General features: G+C 35.4%; 1 protein-coding gene across 1 annotated transcript in view; it reads left to right on the top strand.

Moving 5' to 3' along the window:
* LOC149778442 (uncharacterized) overlaps window positions 1–19672 on the top strand; it is a 34420-nt gene extending 14748 nt beyond the window's left edge. Inside the window, exons 2-6 of the mRNA XM_089939275.1 lie at window positions 2587–2709; window positions 6397–6484; window positions 14912–15064; window positions 17870–17894; window positions 19526–19672. Coding sequence (XP_089795401.1) covers window positions 2587–2709; window positions 6397–6484; window positions 14912–15064; window positions 17870–17894; window positions 19526–19571 — 435 coding nt within the window. The 3' untranslated portion in view covers window positions 19572–19672. The remainder of the gene's footprint in view (window positions 1–2586; window positions 2710–6396; window positions 6485–14911; window positions 15065–17869; window positions 17895–19525) is intronic.
* Window positions 19673–21831: the final 2159 nt, after the last annotated feature.

Raw genomic sequence — 21831 nt, 5'->3', positions numbered from 1 at the left:
AACATTGTTGGCACAGTTCAAGCAGTGTCTTTCACTATTATCGATTCTAATCCTTCCTATCTCTAATTATCAGATTATGGGAAGTCGCTTGAAGTCGGATTTATTTTGTTAGATTTTTATAACTTATTATTTCAGTCTGATAGAAACCTTATGTAATTTTTTGTGTAAAAATTGGAATAAACTTGGAGCAATTTAAAGAATGAATGTCCATCCACACTTCATTAAAACCAAACCTGTTTAAAGTTTTTTTTTTACTGTAACACAGACGATACTACACTTTGATAGTTTCAACATATAAATGCCTATATGCAATACTCAACATATTATCTGCAGGCTTTTTAATTCTAAACCAATATTTAAATAAATATTTATATGGTGAAGTTGGAAGAATCCAATTCAAATATTTAAGGCAAATTAATAGCCTTAAATATTTAAATTGGATTCTTCCAAGTACTCCATATACACCGACGTCAGAAGCAGATATATTTACATTTAGCAAATATTTTTAAAACACGTTCAGTTTGTCAGCTTGGTGAAAACCTCGTATCTCTGACGTGTCATTAAACAATATAACAACATAAATATAAAAAAATCCAGATATTCGTTATAATTTATGCAACTTTTTTTCTTCAAATTACAAATAAACATATTCATTGTCTTAAATGCTTTATCAGCCAATGTTTGTTGAGCTTTAGAGAATTTTCCATATCTCGAAAAACAAAAACGATGGTACATAAATGTTTCCACCGCCTCAGCATCACTCCCTGTTGTATTCCATACTTCGTTTCGCATTAAGGGACCACTTTTTCGAATTTTCTAAAGACAATAAATTTAATTTTATCAAGATTAATATTTATATTCCATATTATTACAGGAATCGTGTAAATAAACTTTCGTAAGACCTATATGGTTCTTGAAATAAAATTAAACAGCAAATGTCAAAAAATAAAGACAACTCTTCTGACTCTACCGATACCAATTCCGCTGTCTCCAGAACATTGTAATGATGTTTCCAGGTCTTCAATAAATAATGAAAATAGTATCGGTGATAACACTACACCTTGCATCACTCCTACTCTTTACTCATTACTATGCGAAACACAAGATTTAGTTACACTGTACATAGACCAATAGCATTTAAATTTTGCCGTTTACACCGTGTTTTAAATACTTCATCCATATAATCAACACAGTAGATCATGAACAACACCTTGTATACAGTTTGCTGTCCTTGCACATTGCACTAATGATCGCATGTCACGTTTACGAAAAAAGAGGCACAAATCCTAATTTTCTGATGATTTCTAAATGATTGTTATCAATTACGAAAATATTCACGCAGGCCCGTCACCGGGAAGCTACGTACAAAATCTTGTTACAGTGTATGAGAAATAAAAAAATGATGTCATTATCCATTCAATAAAATATAAAAATAATTTTTCTTCTTTGAAACATTATTGCACGGCTATGTTTGATTTAATTTCCAATAAAATAACAAGATTATACAGTAAAATCTTTCAAAATATGTATCACTTATATTAAGTCATATGTACGTTAACTGTATATGGGTGGTGACCTGGTAAGATGTATACCGGCTTGGATTTATTAAAAAAATAATTCGAAATTGAACGCACATCTATGTGCAAGATCCAGCTAGAAACATTTAAATTTTGAACATGACCTCATTTTGATTAATCACAAAGTGGACACCAATGACATCGAATATATTGTTTTTATCTTTAAATCTCATAAGCTTGGGCGATCCGTTTTTTATATTTTTTAACTTTTACTGCAGATGATATAGTGGTTGTAACACAATAAAGAGCTAGAGGTTATAGGACTCAAGGAGAACACATTCAGGAAAATTGATTACAGAAACTATACAAGATTTGTCTACAGGATTAAACATTTTAAAGAAAAGTGTGACAGAAATGAGAATTATGATATGTGACGGACTCTGTCATCGTTCTAGGGATCGAGTAGCCACCACTTGAATGTTCGTTTCTTTTTCTATCCGAGGCTCTCAAACTGTGCAGAATATTATCGATTTGACTCTTTCGTATGAATTATGCATCTATAGCGATAGCTGGGGTGTGCGAGTGATAACAACCGTTTCGATGTTATTTACTTGAGAAGAAAAACAAAAATGTCGTTACCTTGACGTTAATGAGTAACAAGTATTTCTAGTCTGTATAGATCTGCCATTAATAACTTCAGCTAGGCACATTTATTCAAACACACCTGTCTTCATTTTAGATTTGCACTGCGTTGCATTTATCCTGGTTATTTTTCTAACAAAGACGTCAGTAATAGAAAACAGAGTATTGACGGCTTATACAAGTTACTTGAACGAATACATGGTGTATCCATCGTTATTTAAATAGATTACATAAAAAAGGAATTTTCAGCAAATAAACAAGATTTCCACTGAGATTCGACTTTGCGGTTATTATATGTTCAACGACATCTATTGTGCATAATACATTTCGATAATTGGACCATTGGAGACAGATTTGATGAAATTTCTATTCAGATTTTATGTCGATATTTTATGTTGCTACTGATTAATTTAATATTTCATTCCAGGTGTTGGTTCTCCTTGGAATGGCTTTTGCCCAATCTAACAGTCCCGGTCAGACAAGAGGAATGCCACCACCCCAACCCCCTGGCCCATCTCCCATGGGAGTCCCAGTAGGACATAGTAAATGCGTAAGTGTTTTCCGACTCGCCACTCGAAAAGCAATTTTCCAGTAGCAAATATGCATGTTGGTTTATTTTCCTTGGGGGAGGGGTGAATCTAGGTGAGCGTTGAGAACCATTCTTCTCGTTTATACATAGTGAATTGACAACGATAAGACATGACGACATGCCCTCTAAATAAAAGGCGTAATCTTCACAGCAACAAAATCATTACTACAGCAAAATTGCTGGAAACAAACTTTGCGGTTTTTACATGTTTAACAATCTCCACAATTTGATAATTGTAACATTGGAGACCGATTTAATGAATTATTAGAATTTCTAATCAGATTTCATAAGTCGATATTGCATGTTGCTATTGATTAATAATTTTCCAGGTAGATCGCTAGTATTTTTGTCTTAACAGAGGTATAATCATATAGCTGTCTTATATGCTTCTTGCTTCAACCATTGGTATATTTTTCGCTGTTTGCGATAATTATATCTTATGTGCTGGTTATGTTTCCTTCTTGCTATGGATGACAATCCTGGGCCTGACACTTGTACCACATCCAGTATGTTGCATCTTAATATTCAGTCTGAAATCTAAAATTAATTTTATTAATGTAAATGCAGTGAAGATTGATGTACTGTCTTGCACTGAAATTTGGCTTAAGGAATTCACATCCAATAATGAAATCACTGTATAAAGTTATTCTGATTCATTCCGTTAAGGAAAGAAAAATTCTTGGAGGTAGGATAGCTGTAATACGTACAAAAATCCTTTATTTCTACTATCTGATCTTGATTTACCGGGGATAGAACGTATTTGGGCAGAAATAACATTATGCTGGAAGAAATGATTGATTGGAGGGTTATATACAGAATACCAAATCGTGAACCATCTATTTTGGGATCGTATTGAATTAAGCCTTGAGAGAGAGAGAGCCCAAAACACTAAACCAGACTGTTTTGGTCTTTTGGGAGATTTTAATGACAGTTGTCTTATTCCTAATAATAAAAATACCTATGGTCCAGGAATCGACTTTTGAGGGATTCATGTATTTATTGACTGAAAATTAGAGAGTCGGAAATTCAAGAGAACTCTTTGTTGTCTTCATGACAAGTGACAACCACATAGTAAACAACCTCGAACGCCGATCTTCCTAAACTTAATAAGTAGTCCGGAATGACAGAATGATCGATCGCTTTTCTTTTGTCGAGGAAAATAGTTCTAACTTCCTTTCTATGGTCTAGAGCTGAATAAATCATTTTACAAATATCTGATAAAAGATTCTGTTGTAGAGTCACTGGATAACCTGATTGGTTTGGTGAAAACAAGTTCTGTGGAACAATATAATTATGCAAATATTTGTGGACATTTTTTAAAGCATCTTCGACAAAGTACAAAGGAGTAATATTGGGCGTTTGTTCTACATCATTTTTGATACACTGGGACCACATTTACTAATTTCCAAGAATCTAGAAATATTGGTGCAGTAAAGGAAATGTTAAAGATCCGACACAGCGGACACTTAATTGAGCGTGCAATTTGTTCAAGCAATTTGGGATGCAATATTTATGGACCTCACACTTTTGATTGATTTAAACAAATATAATTGCATTTAGCTTTGTATTCACTAATGGTTATGCAAGCGGGGTACAGCAGTTGATGTGCGTCTACTTCAGCAATAGGACATAATGTCATATATCAGTTTGTATTCTAGGCTGTTAGCAATATAACTTTCTCTGCATCATAAAATATATTTATACTCAATGAAACAGAAAATTTCTTCTTGGACTTTCCCCGGATTTCTTTAACAAAGTTCCACTACCCGTTAGAATTGCCTAACAATATTTAGTCTTGTCTGTCAACCGTATTTCACTAATAATTTTATTTATTTGTTTGACGGTGTAACAACCAGTGCTGTGGGTTTTGCATGCGTTCGCTGGTTCTTCGTCTAATGAGTTTTCTAATTTCATTGTGCATCCAGGATGGATCTTAAACTCGAATAATGACCATTCTTTTGTGCCACAGCTTTGCTACATACATTCCAAAGGAGACTTTTGAATTAGGTATCGCTTATGAAGAAATAAAAAAACGCTCGAGAACAATCGGCGCTGATTGATTGAAGGTTGTTGTTGTTGTTGTTGGGTTTAACGCTATTTTTCAGCACACGATAGGCTATACATGGCGGTCAGTATTAATGGTGGAGGAAGAACCCGGGAAAACCCCGGAAAGAACCACCGACCCACGAGAAGCTACTGGCAAACTTTCTCACATACCCACATTGGCTGAATCCGAGACTCGAAACGGCGCAGACAGAGATGGCAGTGATCCGTAACGGAGAGCGCTTTAGACCACTCGGCCAGTCGGGGCCCCGATTGATATAAGGCCGCCGAGTGTTAAAACAGTCAAGACAAACTACGAGATTTCACAGTGGGTTTTGAACAAACATATGCACCACTAATTAACCAAGAAAGGAAATTGTGGAACGTGCTCCGGATATTAAAAAGGTCACAAAAGCAACAGCGAAACAGGCGGCAGCGCAAACGGGAACAGAAGAAGAACCAGGTCCAGTTATTAAAATAGCCAAACGGACCAAGGCTGATAAACAAGCCACAAAAACAGCTGCAGAGACTCTTGGACACTTGCCACATGCGATTGCGAAAAAAGACGTTGGAGAAATCGGACAGATTAGAGAAGCACAAATCATGAAAGAATTATTTCAAAAGCTTCCAACAGCACCACAATCCGTGCAAGTCTTTATGTACACCTCGGCTGGAAATATTTAGCTACGAAAGAACCAACACAGGGTATAAATATAGCATAGGTCAAATGGTATATAATAAACTAATTGGATTTTGACAAGCCTCTAGTGATCTGTTTGATTTTTTAAATAAAATACTTACTATGGCTCGAGCTAGAGAAATAACCCAATGAAATGATGTGATGAAAGAACTTTTTTTTTATATGAAATACACGCAACAAAACATGGAACTAGTTCTTTAGTACTTCCACCAACTACTGAAAAACAGGAAGAAGCGGCAGCCACATCCGATCTGAATATACATGAGAACACGAGGAACAAGCAGATGCAGAACAATGACAAAAACAAAAACAACGTTCATATGATCCAAAGCAACGTTTATATGATCCAAAGCTACGTTCATATGATCCAAAGCAACGTTCATATGATCCAAAGCTACGTTCATATGATCCAAAACAACGTTCATATGATCCAAAGCTACGTTCATATGATCCAAAGCAACGTTCATATGACCCAAAGCAACGTTCATATGATACAAAGCAACGTTTATATGATCCAAAGCTACGTTCATATGATCCAAAGCTACGGCCATATGATGTAGAAAAAATGCTTAGTGAACAAAATTCATATAAGAAGCAGGTAGAGAAACAAAACATCAACACCCACATCTGAATATATACCTGTATCTCATGGGGCACAAATGCATGCAACCCGCTTGGTTAAATTGAAATAGGCAGCTAAATGAACAAGAATGGCCGAAACTATAAAAAAATAACTGAACCCTTTTCCAAAATATAATTCCAACACTTCTTATGCATAAATCTGTTAGTATATGTAACCAAGAATTATTTTTAAAAAGAATTCTTAGTTTATCAAAAACGTTAAAAAATTTCATATCTTACTCAAACACCGTGCCCCTTGATTACCATCCTTAAATATTTTTCAGAACCCACGATGTACAGGTTTTGGAGAGGTTTGTGCAGAAACGTCTCCTGTATACTGTAAACCCGGAAACCAGTGTCACGTCTGTATAAGTAAGTAGTATTCTTCACATGACCCTATTTCAATGCATGCCGACTCGTGTCTAGTGTTCCTTAGAGAATTTTCAAAAGTGGTGATTAGCGTTTTGTCTGCAAAGGCAAGAATACATGCATGAAAATGTCTCATCATACAAGGAAAAGGATTGGCTGCAGACATATGTGCCATTTTTAATCTTGGGAAGAGAGGGAAGGGGAGGCGTTAAATAAACTATGTTGTTTGTTTTAATAAGTATTTTCAATAGAATTAAAGAGAAATAAATGGTTCCAAAATATGGAAAACAGTATTTGGCGATTATCGCGTAGAATGCCGCCGAATGAAACATAACACATCTACGGCATGCAAGAGCGGTAATGAAAGATTTTTTTGACCACTTATCAAAATAATATGATGTGACGGATATTTCGTGACCAAATATGTTTACTGCGACATCATCATTTCTTAGAAAACAAAAAAAAAACAAAACAGAAACGTGGTAAAGTAATTCGTATTATGTATTTATTTTCTAAGTATAAGTGGGCCAACGAAGAGCAACTGGTGTTACGCATACAATTGATCTTTTGGCCTCAACGAAACTACTGTCCGTCACCTAGCGTATAAAAGAAATTACAATGGCTTGCTGACCTCATCTACATGCCCAGTCTGGTGTGACCGACATGCAGGTCAGTCAATAGATCTGTCAGGAATACGATGGATTATCCACAAAAGGTTTGCAACGAGTCCTATGCGAGTTGCATTTTGTATCAAATAAAGTTTATACTTTTTAATTTCAACGTCTCCGTCCAATTTTAATGAAACTTTCATCACTTAAAAAAAAGTCAGTTATTCGCCGTAACTTTCAAGAAGAAAGTGTCCGATTTTGAAACAATATATATACATATATATATATATATATATATATATATATATATATATATATATATATATATATATATATATATATATATATATATATATATATATATATATGACTAGATATTTTCTTAACCTCTGAGATATTGACCTGTTTAGTCTGTCCATCAAGTGGGCTTTACATCTGATTGTCGATTACATAATTTGTGTACACAATTGCAATCAACTAAGCTTTGCTTGGTTGAAAGGAATCCACAATAATTTAACAGCAACAAATGCTGTAGATCAGAACGTTTCTTCATTTCCATCTAGAGGGAGAAGGCGACCCAAATTATTTAATGAAATACATATGGTACTTATACTGAAATACATATAGTCACGACAGTAACAAGTAAATAAATTAGCTTTGTCGACTATGTATATAATTTGAAACAGACCGTCTAAACTGAAATTGCTTTGTTACCATTTACGTAAGATTACTTAGGTTTACTTCAGTGTTCAGCGATAGTTGTGTTTTCTTGCATCTATATTTTAAAGATATCGTGCTCATTTAATAACATTGTATAGAAAGCACAAGGCAATGCATACTTGACCATGCTTAAAATTAGTCTAGCGTACAAGGTAGATATTTGTTTACTTGTCACCTAAACGGATTATCATCCTTCAAAATTTGCGACACGTTCACTGAACTATAAAAAAGGCTTTTTTCATAGAAAATGGGTCAGTTGTAACAATTATCAAATCTTCTCTTTCAGATTCTACAGTTACACGATTTTATTTTAAAGGCAACGTATCGCAACCAAAACTCACAGAAACAAAAGAAATAGTTAATTTTATATCACTAATAACTAATTAGGATTATTGCCAGGCAACTGTATATTACCTGACTCCTTTTATACTGAAACCCTTTGATGTTGTAACCTTTTAAATAGTTCTGGTAAATTAGGTTTTGGAGTGGGTAGTGTTTATATTGATTATATTGGTCTTATGTTACGTGTTTAGGCATTTATAATCTGTAGCAAAAGAAAGAGTGAAAACAACAATCTTTGAAAAATTTAACAAGTAGTTTCTTTCCCTGGATAAACACTGTAAAAATGAAAAAGTAAGAACTTACAGTTTTAAGAATCAAATCCAAAACTTTTCAAAGAATAACCCACGAATTAAATTTTAGAAGTCCTAGTAATGAAATGTTCTAACTAATTCAAGTTCGAGTCCCGAGAAAAATCCAAATGGAAGGCGATGACGTATGCTGTAGTCAGTATAGCGCTGTAGTGTCTACAGTTCTTTGTTATTCCACAGACAATAAGATTCCGGTGTTTGAATTTCCGAATAAAATTAAAGGAAACGTCTTTGTCCAAGAATTCTGTATGAGAACTCAAATATTTCTAGGAAAAAGAATTAATCTTTTAGAATCCAAATAATTTGTATAAAAATTAAAATATAGCTCCAAACTGGTCACAAACAAATACTTTCCAGTGTCCAAGGTAAAAGTCCAAACTAAGAAATATCTCTTTAAACATCATTATTAAATCTAAATACTGTGCAATAGAGGCTGTTTACATCTAAAATCAGGTACTCCCAGTATGACCTTGATAAAAACCAATCATTTCACTCCGAGAATAAAATAAAAATAGAAAGTTGTTTACTTGTCTCAGTGATTTCTGAATCAAAGTCGGAAGCTAAGTCAAAACTAGAAACAGTGTTTCTATTATTAGGCGTTCATGAAAAGAGTTGTCAAACTGAATTTTCAGAAGAATCAAGTAAACAAAATTACATTACTTTGACATGAAATGAAATTAAGAATAAAACGATTTTAAAACTTACAAACACTTAAATTAAATCAAATATAAATTAAATCAAATAAACATAACAATTGGTAAGACTTCAGGAACAGTAATGTTTCATCTATTTATCATACAATTGCGTATTTTAAATTGCCCGACGGCCGAACGTTTTCTGGTCTCGTCATCACCTGCATGTGGTAAACTCAAGCTTACTTCTAGCCAATCGCCGTTTTATTGGCATGATTGTTGTCATAGAAAATGTCTGCCTCAGAATCCTTAAATATCTGGTGGTCAGTCAGCTTTTTCATTGAAATACACATCGATGAGACAGTACCTAATGATCGTCTTTGCCCAAAAACTGTTTCCCGAACAAATGCGTCATTGTTGAATAATTGTTGAGCCCTTTCTGTTCTTTGTTGAGTTTAAAAGATTCAATGGCGAACGTAACTTGGTTAGATACATCGATGAATGCTACTTTACCATAATAGAAACATTCCCGGATAGGTTATTTGAAGTCAACGATTTTAAAGCAGTACCAGACTTAGCACTGATAATTGCTGCAGATGTTTTGGTTTTAATCTGTGCCCGAATCTTATTTGTGCTTTTTCTGTTGCCTTTTGCAACCGCTGGTGCCAAAACGACTATCAACGTGGATAGCGCTGCGAGAAATTGAAAGACTCCACCGGTCTTACCAATGTCTGCCGTTGCCGAAGCAGAGTGCGTTAAGTTGTCTCCGGTGCATTTTGTTTTAGCTTGAACTATCTGGCTTTGCAAATCAGTGTTTTGATTTCATTCCAAGAAGGTTGTCATCGTTTAAGGTCACATTTGCATTCCCTGCATGATCAATAGCGTCTTTCGCGAACATGATTGACGAGGCTTGTACATGGTAATAATCATTGCTGTTTCTTGCTCATCCAAAAATTATCGTTGTTGTTACATCGACATCGTTAAGATACACTTCGATTTCTTAGCAGTCGATGATGTATCGCGCGCTTTCGTACAGTACCATAACGTCGTTGTTGACTAAACAAACTCTATCAACAGGTACATAAGCTGCATTAGAGGTTTGTACAAGCACAACTTCGACATCAATGAATGCCTCGGCGGGTAAGAAATAACTTATAGTGGCGTTCACGATCGTTAGGTACTAGTGTGGCATATGAATAATATAGTCATCCTTGAGTACCGGCGAGTTCATCTCAGATGTGGGATCTGATACAGATTTTCACATTTTCTTGTACTCGTTGTTGTTTAAAAGGACAACCTGAACTCCTCTTGTTTGGAACTTCACTGCGAGCTATCAGACTAAGTTTGTCTCTGATTCTTTGAGTCAGCATCGCTAGCCACCTCGAGATACTAATCATGCTAGCCTTTCTGGCAATATCACCATCTATATGAGTTGTTTCATCTCTGACGACGTCGGTTGCTTTCATTCCTGTTTCGCAATCAGATCTGCCTTTAGAGCTAATTTTCGGAATAAAGCCGGATCAACATCTCCTTAAGCAACTCGATGAACAGGCAATCGTGTCTTCATCACTTTCCCTTTTGTGGGAACACGTTGAATATTGTGTATGATCACTATGTTATTACTTGCGACCTAATTGCGATTCCACAGTCGCTATAGTAAAAGTCATCGATTGATTCCATATAGGAGTGCTTCTGTGTCTATTATTGCTGGCAAAGCGCCGTTGCTTTATTTATTATATCATCGGACTTCTAGCTAGACGATCAACGTCGGCATCTCATGGTTGGAACATATATGAGAGGCGCCATGTACTAACCCACTACCGGATGGTGTTTCTTCTTATGCCGGATGTAATGATTTTGTCTCGTTCACTATCCTGGCTGCATTTGGGCGGCGGTATTCAATTTTTATAGTTCATATTTTCTAATAGCACAAATAAATTCTTCATACTTATTTTTGACTTTTTTTTAATCTTTGAAAGTTTTCCTAATTCTCTAAATACCATATCGATCCATGACCTGAAATTTGAACCTTTCCCAGTCTTGGTTTCAGCAACTGTATGACCCTTAACCTGTATATAACCTGGTTTTGTTTTGATTTAGACGTTTCCTCAACAATATCAGCTACATCTTTCATTTGTCTTAGTAGAGTTGCAGTATGTTTTTGTGTTTCCAAGATTTTTGCAGCGATTTCTTTCGATGGTTTAATAAGTGATCCAAACAATTATTAGGAACCCACATCAAGATCGACTCGTGCTTGCTGCCATTCTTGTAATTGTTGTTTGATTCTATCTCTAAGAGGTATATACAGCTTCAGTCTTTCTAATCGTTCCCGATAAAAACGCGCAGTACGTGACTGCATAGATACTGTCATCATTGATTTATGTGCAATTTTATTGTCAAAACCAATTGCGCAAAGATCTCAACGATTAAGAAACGATTTTTGGGTGGGGTGGGGGTGGAAGCATATTGGCTTTGTTACTGCGGCGTAAAACTAACATAGAAAAACAATTTTTTCTCCCTAACGTGATTCGAACCAGCAATGTTTTCTTTGTACTTTCAAACGCGATAATTATCTTGGTCACCGAATATTGTTATATGGGTAAGTAAAAACTTATATATAAAGGTAATCGAGTTACTAAAAAAACACAATATCATAAATTCCACCATTCATTACCAATATGATATTTAATTCATATTATTTTTAGGCCATTCACTTAGCCGTAACATGAATTTAGTTTTATACTGGAGACGTTCTAGCCAAGGACTCAAATGTGACTGCGGATAAACTAAATCTATACAATCTTGGTTCCTTCCTGAGAGTCGAGACACAAAATCAAGACTGGATAGATTGCCGTCCTTTATTTGGTCGAACTGAAAGAGTGTCATCATACAAGTACAAGTATTGAATGAAATTCCTCACTAGATTTGTGGAGGGAAGGTACCGCATGCGCAAACAATAGTTGCCTGGCCTGCAGCGGGGAAAAGACTATGCGCGCGCAAAACTAAAAAAAAAAATTCCCAAGCAAACAAACAACAAAAATAATCGGTGGGGATAGAATTCCTTGCTGTCGTACTCGACTGACAATCGCCTCGATTTTGTTGAACATTAGTTGATCGTTTCAGGTTATGTCATTGCTAATTTGTGATTTAATTAAACCTACAAATAATGAATAAGGTATAGGAATTTAAAAGTTTGTCAGACAACTGTGTACCTTTTAAGGACCCTCTAGGAGTACATAGATATCCAAAAATACTATGATGATATTTTCCTTCCTCTAAGACAGGATTATACTTTTCTCTGAATGTACGACCAGTGAGCAATGACGCTTCAGAATTGGTACATGTAGGTAAATATGGAAGATTGCTCGCCACCAGCCTTTGCCTGTATGACCTTGTGAACTTAGTAAAGAGACGATGACTATTGAAATGACCATCACCTGACCTCAATTGCATAAAACATCAAATATCGCTTTCATGATAAACTGAAATCTTTAAACATCGGTATTTGGAACCACTGCAAGTTTCCAAAAAAAATGTGATAGCATTTGTTGATCATAGCCTCAGCGAAATTTTATTGAAATATAAATTCCTAAATTCTAGCAAAATAACTTAAATTGGTATTGAATTAGTCAAATAAGTTCAGCTTAAATAGACGCATTTCACGAATGTATTGCGGGGGAATATGGATTGAGTCTGTTCAATTAGAAAGCAATCTCCATAAACTCTGTCATATAAATGAGAAAATAATACAAATATTCTCAATGAATTATTACTTAAATATATCTCAGTTTTAAGAATGGTAACTGCAAGAACAATTTTGAAAATATAACTAACAACTCCTTGTCATAAATTCTTCCTAAAGTAATTTACAACTTGTGAGTAGGAAACAAAATCAACAAAAGTCAGTTTCTAAAGGCTCTAGTATGCACATTAAGTCTGAAATATTAATTCACCCAATGAAAAATTATAACAACAAGATCTAGCAATACGATGAGCAGGAAATACATATTAATTACGATCCGAAGCATGATTTGTTACATACGACGGGCATTTCTGTTTAAATTAAGTACGAAGCTGATCCCCACAAATCAACGTGGGTAATATTTGCGTTGTATTATTTGTATAATTGTTATTAGGTTATTATTCGGACAAGATCTGTTATTTCTGCTAGACAAACCTATTCCTTGGATATACGCCGACATCAAAATTTAGAGAAGAATCATACAGTTTTGTTCGCCTAAATTTATCTGCATAAAAGATACCGCAATCGGACCATTTCGGCTATTTATGTGATAGGATTACGTCGTCAAAAATGAAAAAAAAAGAAGAAAGAAACGTTTGAAGGATTACCAACTTCTAGATCAGTCTCTGCTTTGTAAACACCAAACAACAGATATGGTCCAATGTTTGCTATGTGAATATATTCGAGGTATGATAAGTAGGATTCACTTCGAATTTACGAATGATCAGGTTATACTTTGAAATTTCGTTTACTGATATAAACGATAGTTAAATTTTGGTGCCAAGAAAAAAAGAGAAAATGACTTGCCATTGTAATTTTGTGCAAGCTGTTGTATGCTACTAAGCATACTTCCAAACGAAAATAAATAACTTCCAACCACCTCTGACATTCATTTATCTCCTCAAAATCACTGGGCTCTCGTGTTGTCAAGGTATATTGGTATCATTTTATTGTTATGTAAATCTACATTGTATGCTTATCTATTTTCCATGGTTGTGGGTCCTGTCCTAAGGTCGTTTTGTAAACAGCATGCTTATATGTCTATTTTTTTCTTCTATGATTGTAAGTTATAAATACGTTGTTTATGCGCTTAGACTATGCTAGAAAGCAACAGATTTTTTATATAATTTGATTGGAATTTCAATTTGAATGACTCACATGAAGGTCAGTGAAAATGTGTATAAATAGGGACTTGGTAAACAGATACAATTCCTGTTTTAAGATCAGTATGTTGAAATCCTGTTGTTCTTTTGGCTAATCTGGCAAGTACGAACAGTTTGGGCTCCCAGCTGCCTCAAAAATATAACTAAGATTAACGAACATTTCCGACATATTGCTTTTTTAATTCGCAAAAGAGACAATTTATCTAGTCTATTATGGTATCCCGTTTAGTCGAGAGAAGTGAGTGGCCAATATAAAAAAAAATATTTTTACCTGATTGAACGGGTGTTATTTATATTGTAAAAGTCGTCACAACTCGCTCGTGACGCCACACAACGAATGTGCTCTTCAGGCTCTATATCCACTAATGGCTTTCCGTCTATTTCATGAGCCAGATTTTAGCAACAGGTGTGTGTGCGAAAATTACAAGTCATCTTGTAAACAAAATAACCGACGATACCCGACAAAGTGTTATTGATATGCAGATGAAAGAATACACACATTTTCCCGTAGCCTTAGCGCAGTTTTCTTATTTAGAAAACGTTAGGGATGTACTTTATCAATTAATTTGTGTGGAATTTCACGCGCCATCGTTTTGATAGCATCAGCCCTCTTTGTAAATGAATAGCAAAAAAAAAATCAAGTCCATGGGAACTACTCAACGTGATTATTAGATTTTCTTATGAATCATCATGTCATGGAAAAATGTAAGATAATTTATATGAAAATATTTTGAAATTAGGGGTAGAAAACCTCACGGAGATAAACACAACTACCGAAACCCAGCACATAATTAGGGAGGGAAATTTTTAAAATCGTTGTCTTGAATTTGCTCCTAAAAGCAGCGAACCTACCAGATATTCTTTATCCAATAGACAAACGAATACTCTTGTAGACCTGATTTTCGGTTGTTTCAGAAATGTCGACCATACGGTTTGGTCCTCATGAAGCACAGGCGGCCATGGCAATGATCGGGGGTCGGGGCGTCTCCCAGCAGATTGGAGGGACACCTCAAGAACCACCTCAGCAAAGCCAGCAGCGAAATGGCGGTTCTCAGGGTGGCCTATTCGGTAAGATCTTCTGCAGTGCTGATCAAATATAACATGGCTAGCAATTTATTATGATGTTACAGTATTTTTTTCCATAGGAAAAAATGTTTCCTGTATTAATTCCGAAAAAATGTTATCAGTTTAATGTTAAGCAAATTTTTCTAACATCACTGCAAGTAAAACATTTTGATTGCCTCCCGTAATTCATTGCCTTACATTTCTTTTCCAGGCTAGATCGATTACGAATAAATCAATAAGTAAAAAATAGAAATCTGGTAGAAAAAATATTTTGCACATTCCTTATACATAATTGATAGCCTTATTCGATTTTAAAAACACTCCCCTCATCTGATTTTGCTTTCTCTCTTAATCAGTGTTTGTTCCATTACTTGTTCATTAAGATGTCTCTAGACTATTAAATCTAAATGTATATATTCATGGCGTACTATCAGGGACGAAAATATATATGTACATATTAAGGAAACATTCAGCATCCATCATATAAATTAAACATATTAATAAAGGACAAATTTATTACGTCACTTTAGTGACTTTTATAGACAAGTTTTACTGTACCTATTTCAAAGCATCACAGGCGCGGAAAGGTACTGAGTCGTGTGTAGATATAGAATGGAAAGACATTTGCATTAGAATAAGTAGATATTGTAAAATTTTGTTTACCAATTTCATGGTATATGAAGCATCAACATATCGGAAAGATTACAGTCCTCACCCTCCTTGATTGTCTGCAGCATTTGACACAATATACCATGATATATCACTTTGCTGTCTCCAGCATGTATTTGACATTCGTGATACAGCCTTACTGTGGTTCAAGTCCTATTTCGTCAACATGACACAAATTGTGTCCGCCAATGGAATACACTCCAGCCCAGTTGATCTGTTGTGGTGTTCCACAGGGATCTCTTCTTGGACCTGTTCTCTTTATTCTATACACTCAGCCGCTCTCAAGTGTCATAGATCATCATCCAGTGTCTCACCAATTGTACGCTGACGACACCCAAATATACAAATCTAGCCACCCAACTGAAGTTGATGCTACCATCCAAGGTGTAGAGAGGTGCATTTCTGATGTTAAATCATGGATGACATGTAACAAGCTTCAGATGAATGATGATAAAACTGAGGCCATTCTGATCACAACACAAAGACTTTCTCATTCACATCCTTTACCTCAAACAATAAAGATCAGCAACACCAACATTAAATTCACACAGTCAGTACGAATTCTAGGTGTTACTCTGGACAGTACTCTCACATTGCACCAACATGTCATGAACATATGCAAGGCTGCATATCTTGAGTTGAGACGCATCAGCTCCATTCGCAAATATCTTTCAGTTGATGCCACTAAAACACTTGTGTGTTCATAAGTACTTTCAAGACTGGACTATTGTAACTCAATTATGTCTGGTTCATCTCAATATATAGTCCAGAAACTTCAAAAAGTTCAAAACACAGCTGCTCGGATCATACTTAGAGTACCACGATCAGAGCACACCTCCCCGCTGCTCTGTACCCTAAACTGCCTATCCATTCGATCCAGAATCAAACACAAAATTTGTTCTCTGTGCTACGTTTCACTGACGGACTCCAGTCCAACATACCTATCCGACCTCACCCATGTGTACACACCAGCAAGGTACTTAACGCTCCTCATCTGACAATCGTATATTCATTATTCCCACTATGAAAACAAAGTCATATGGACAGCGTTCTTTTGCATACCAGGGACCAGCAACGTGGAATGAATTGCCTACTGAACATAGACACAAAGACACAGTGATCCCATTCAAGAGTGCTCTTAAAACTCACTTATTTCGACTGCAAGAACAAACTTAAATACCTGATAATGTTTCCTACCTTAAATATTTTCAGCATGTTTTTTAAATTTTTTTAAATGTTTTCTAATTTCATGGTGTTTTTTTTTGTAATCATATCATTATATATGTTTTTATCTTATAGGTGTTGTCTAATGTTGTAAAGCGCTTAGAGTTTTTAAAGATTAGGCTCTATACAATGTCCTCATTATTATTATTATTATTATTATTATTATTATTATTAACATTACTTTAGTGATATAATTCAAAACACACTCTTCAAAACATGGAGAAACTTGTATTACTGCTACAACATTTGGAAGAAAGATATTTTTAATATAGCTTTCACATCTTCTGGAAACTGCATTAGATTTAGTAAAAATGATATGCATATATATACATATAAGTTATAGAAATGCCTTTTATAAAGATAAAGATATAACATCCAGATGTTTATCTTTAGTCGCTTGTTATTATTTAATATTTATCCCTGTAATATTTGTATAATTAACCCTGTCAATGGTTGCATTTGTTAATAGTAGAATATGATGCATTAACTGCTAAAGAATAGATTGTGTGATTAGGATTTTTATCGTAGCTTTAACAATTTTTCAGTCATATCGCTACGATGTCTGCAGTGTGGCTGTTTATAGTGATGTCTAGCACTGGGACATCATGCATGCTGCAGACATATAGCATGATGTACCATCCAGTCACATTATCCTGACACTAGGCCGACCAGTCCTAACAATAACCTCTTAATGCTGAGCGCCTAGCGAGGCAACTGTAGGTACCAGTTTTGCAAGTCTTTGGTATGATCGAACCCAGGACCTCCCGCATCCGAGGCGGACGCACTAACTACTAGACCAACGGAGCTATAATAAATTATGCATGATATCTCAGGCTTATTGGTTTTCACACGGATATTTATTTCCACTGCACTCAGAATAATAGTATTAATTATCCTTTTATTATTTGATTACAGGGCGCAATGGATTCGAACAAATACTGTGAGTATTGGTCTTTGTCTGTCGTCTGTCTCTCTTTATTAATAATATCTGGTTGGAAATGTTCTTAGTAACGAGATGACTCACTCACCCCGCGTTAAATTTAAACATATGCCAGGGCGATAGAGTGATTCAAATACGTCTGTCCTTCTCTTACGTTATCTCCGACTTAAGCACTGAGTTTTAAAGTTTATCAATAGTATACTTTTCCATAGATTACGCCGGTGAAATAGACACGTTGTCTGCCTCCACTAAGGTCCTTGAAAGGATAAATGCACTTTCATTTAAATTAACTGACATTTTGGAGTATACTTACTAGAGAAATAAAGTTAACATGTGGGATGGATACTGTCCATTGAGAGCCAGGCTCTCACGATATGTATTTAAATTACGTGTTAATGTTTCTCCCTACTAGTACGATGAAATTAGTTTGTATCATATTTTGTGAACAACTTGCTTTGAACATACGTTTATCCCAACTGTTGAATTCAATATAGTGTAACTGTGCACCTTTGTTTCAAATTAAATCTACCGCTTTGTTTTACAAAGGTAGTGCCGGTGCAATAGTGGCTTTTTCAGGGTTTTTTTCTTCACCTCTGTCTGCGTGGGTTCGAGTCTCGCGCTCGCCCAATGTGAGTATGCGAGAAAACTTGCCAGTAGCTTTTCGTGGGTAGGGTGTTCTTTCCGGGCTTTCCCCAGGTTCTGTATCCAAAATGTATACTGGCCGCCATGTATAGCCTATCTTGTGCTGAAAATTGGCGTTAAACCCTATAACAACAACAACAATCTTCAGTTTGAGAATGTTTTCTATAGCAAATATAAAGGCGGAAAAATTATTGGTCATTACATCTGTGTACGGGGTGATGCGGAAAAGGTGTTGTGTGTAGGAAGTATACAATGATAGCGTATAAAAAAAATGCAATATACAAAGGCGTGGATTAAAAATTGCTACCTAAGGATGGGATTCCAGTACGTTTCTTAAAATGTATATATTCCAGAGATCAAGCTATAGACAAAGCTAAGGCATTGATCCAAATCGAGGACTGTCAACAAAGGGTGGCACTTTCGTATCAACAATGACCTAGCTGTGGCATGTATATCAGTAAACCAGTTGACTTTAGAAAAAAGAATTGAACAATCACAAAAGCCTTATCGCAAACAAAGTCGGCACAAAATTTGCCAACCATTTAAGAACAGATAAACACTCTGTCCAGTCCCTCCATATGCCGCAAAATGTGTCAAATCCCTTATGGACTGACACTAAATATTGCCATTAGAGAACTATAGGATACTGATTATGCGAGCAAAGAAAAATTAGCTACAACGAAAAGATCTACCGTTAAAAAAGTATTCTATCTAAGCTAACGTGCACACACTTTGATTTAGCCTGAATGTTTTTCTTTATTTTGGATAGTTCAGCTTCTGTGTGTCAAAATGTAAATTGAATGGTGTGTGTGCTGTGTGTTTGTGTGATGGGTGTGTGTGCATTCAGTTTATTAACATCTTTCTTGGGAACATTGAAGCGACCTTATCTCAAATTTCTCTGTAGTATATCCTGATGACCTGATGACCTCAAATTATGTACATGAATTGAAGCCTATCGTACTAATATTTTTGTGCTCTTCTAATTTCAGTGCTCTCAGTGTTTTAGGAGGTGGGGAGTTGGGATTTGGCTTTTAGAAAACGCAGCACTAATTAAGACTTGGTGTAACATATTAGCAATTTGTTTTTACATTTTGTGTTATTCTTTGACTAAGTACAATAAACATATGTATCTGTTTTGTACAGTCTTGTTTTAGATTATAAAACCATCTAAAACTAAAAATGCTGCCGTTCAAGAGTACATTACTCCAGAGGAAACAATACATTTATGGCCTGTCTCAATCGAAATACCACGGTTAGTATTCGACAATTTATGTATGTTTAAGTGAGTAACGATACCCGAACAACATTGACGTATAATCCAAATCTTTATAACGGGTTATGTAATTCTGAAATTTACATCGTTGTTTTAACCTGGTCCAGCATATACATGGTGACGCAACGTAGTTAGAACTGACATCTCTATCTGCTGGTGGCATGGGTTTGCTACACTTCCAATGAGTAACGTCAAGTGGACAGGAAATGATGGGCTTTAAGGTGAAAAACATTAAATCATATAAGTTTCTTATATTCTCTCCAATAAATGGTCTTTACGAAAACCCTACCTGATATTAGTGTAGTGGGGATTACGGCTTGAATCGCGCTCACAGACGCAACACTGTAGGATACATTTAGAAGTGAAATGGGTCTCCAGTTTGAAATGTCTTGCAACGATTTATCACATTATGGTTTACATTTAATAACTCCTTTCGAATGTGGGGGATTTTCACAAAATGTCATACTTAATTTAATAGCCTTTACTAGCAACTGTCCAATATCTATCCCATAAAAACTGATAAATACTAACTTGAATACATAGTATCCTTGGGTTTTTTGTGGCATTTTTACTCAGCATTTATGCAGAACATGCTGTGTCTATGTGTGATTTATGGCTATTTAAACAATGTTTCTGTCAATCATTACATCTAGATATGTCTGGATAATTAGTACCGAGAAATTGTTTTCTAAAAATACAAGATCGTGAATTTATCTATTATCATAATGTACCTAAGATTTGTACCCATGCAAAATAATATCCAGATATCACAGTATTTGCTGACATAAATGACTTTGTACAGACAGACAGGAAACAAAGCAGAATATTTTGTTGACGGGTGATTCCAAATCTTTGTCCAAGTTTCCCAACAAGAGTAGAATATGACTGCTTATCTTCAACAAATAGACTTTTGTAGGAAGTATATGCAGCACACTGAGTCTTGCGCTAACTGCCAAAATGTTGTCACGGTCACTCCATTGTCAAAGCTCTGCGTAATTCTCAGTGGAAAATGTACTCATCCCAGTCGTCACTTCCGTCCGGTTGCACTCATGGACGTAAATAAAAATAAAATCTCTCAACATCATTATCATTATAGTCCTTTATTTTTTGTTTATGTCAGGTTCATATTCTTCTCGTTCTATAGCTAAATCATCACCATAAATTTTCTTTCCGTCGACAGAAGCCTTATCGCATATAACATCGCCCTGATCAAACTCAGACATGAATTTTTCTTCTATTATTATACTTGTACATACAGTAATTTAAAAGTGTCTACCACACTTGCGTCCATATTTATTCTGGTCTCTATTTTAGGTTCGAATCCTGGATGGAAAATATAATGTATACTATCACACTGCTGAAACACACACATTTGCTATTTTCTTCGATACTGGATCTGCTGAGCGTTCGCTGGTTTGCATGCAGAATTTCCAGCTTCCATATGACTTTGACACTTTTGGTAAATTTGATATTTACGGAACAAATTCAATAAAAGAAGTTGAACGTATGCTGAATTAGAAAATGCCCTAGAAATCAACAGATTGAGAGTGATCCTAGAATATTAGAAGCTATTGAAGAAAACAAAGAGTCGCTAGAAATGGGTGACGAAAGACGCCGCCGTCCTCACAAAATCTCTTGTCGTCAAGGGAATATAAGCTCTTTTTGTTTAGAACCCTGGTTTTTATCTCATGGTGATCAGATCTCAGAGTTGTCATCGATAAGTGCTCCACATCGCCAGTGACCACAGCTCTCTCGTAATCGTCGTACCTAACCTAGTTTTTAAACACGGATTTTTTAAATTCCCTTTCTAGTTTTCTTGTGTCTCTCATTATTTGGCAGGAAACAGTACATTATATTTTTTTTTTACCTTAACCCGATATATTTTTCTATAGGAATACAATTTGTTTCGCCCTTTAATTTACCGATAACATTTTTTGTTTTTGCAGTAGTCATAAAATTTGAATTCCACTGGGTAGTCTGAGAAATCGGATACTTCTCGAGCCTCTCTCATATCCTCGCAAA

This window comes from Sinohyriopsis cumingii, chromosome 17 (assembly GCF_028554795.1).
Source record: "Sinohyriopsis cumingii isolate HCF-2022 chromosome 17, ASM2855479v2, whole genome shotgun sequence".
Lineage (NCBI taxonomy): Eukaryota > Metazoa > Mollusca > Bivalvia > Unionida > Unionidae > Sinohyriopsis > Sinohyriopsis cumingii.
The sequence above is the reverse complement of the archived record's forward strand: the minus strand, read 5'-3'. Positions and strand labels throughout refer to the sequence as shown.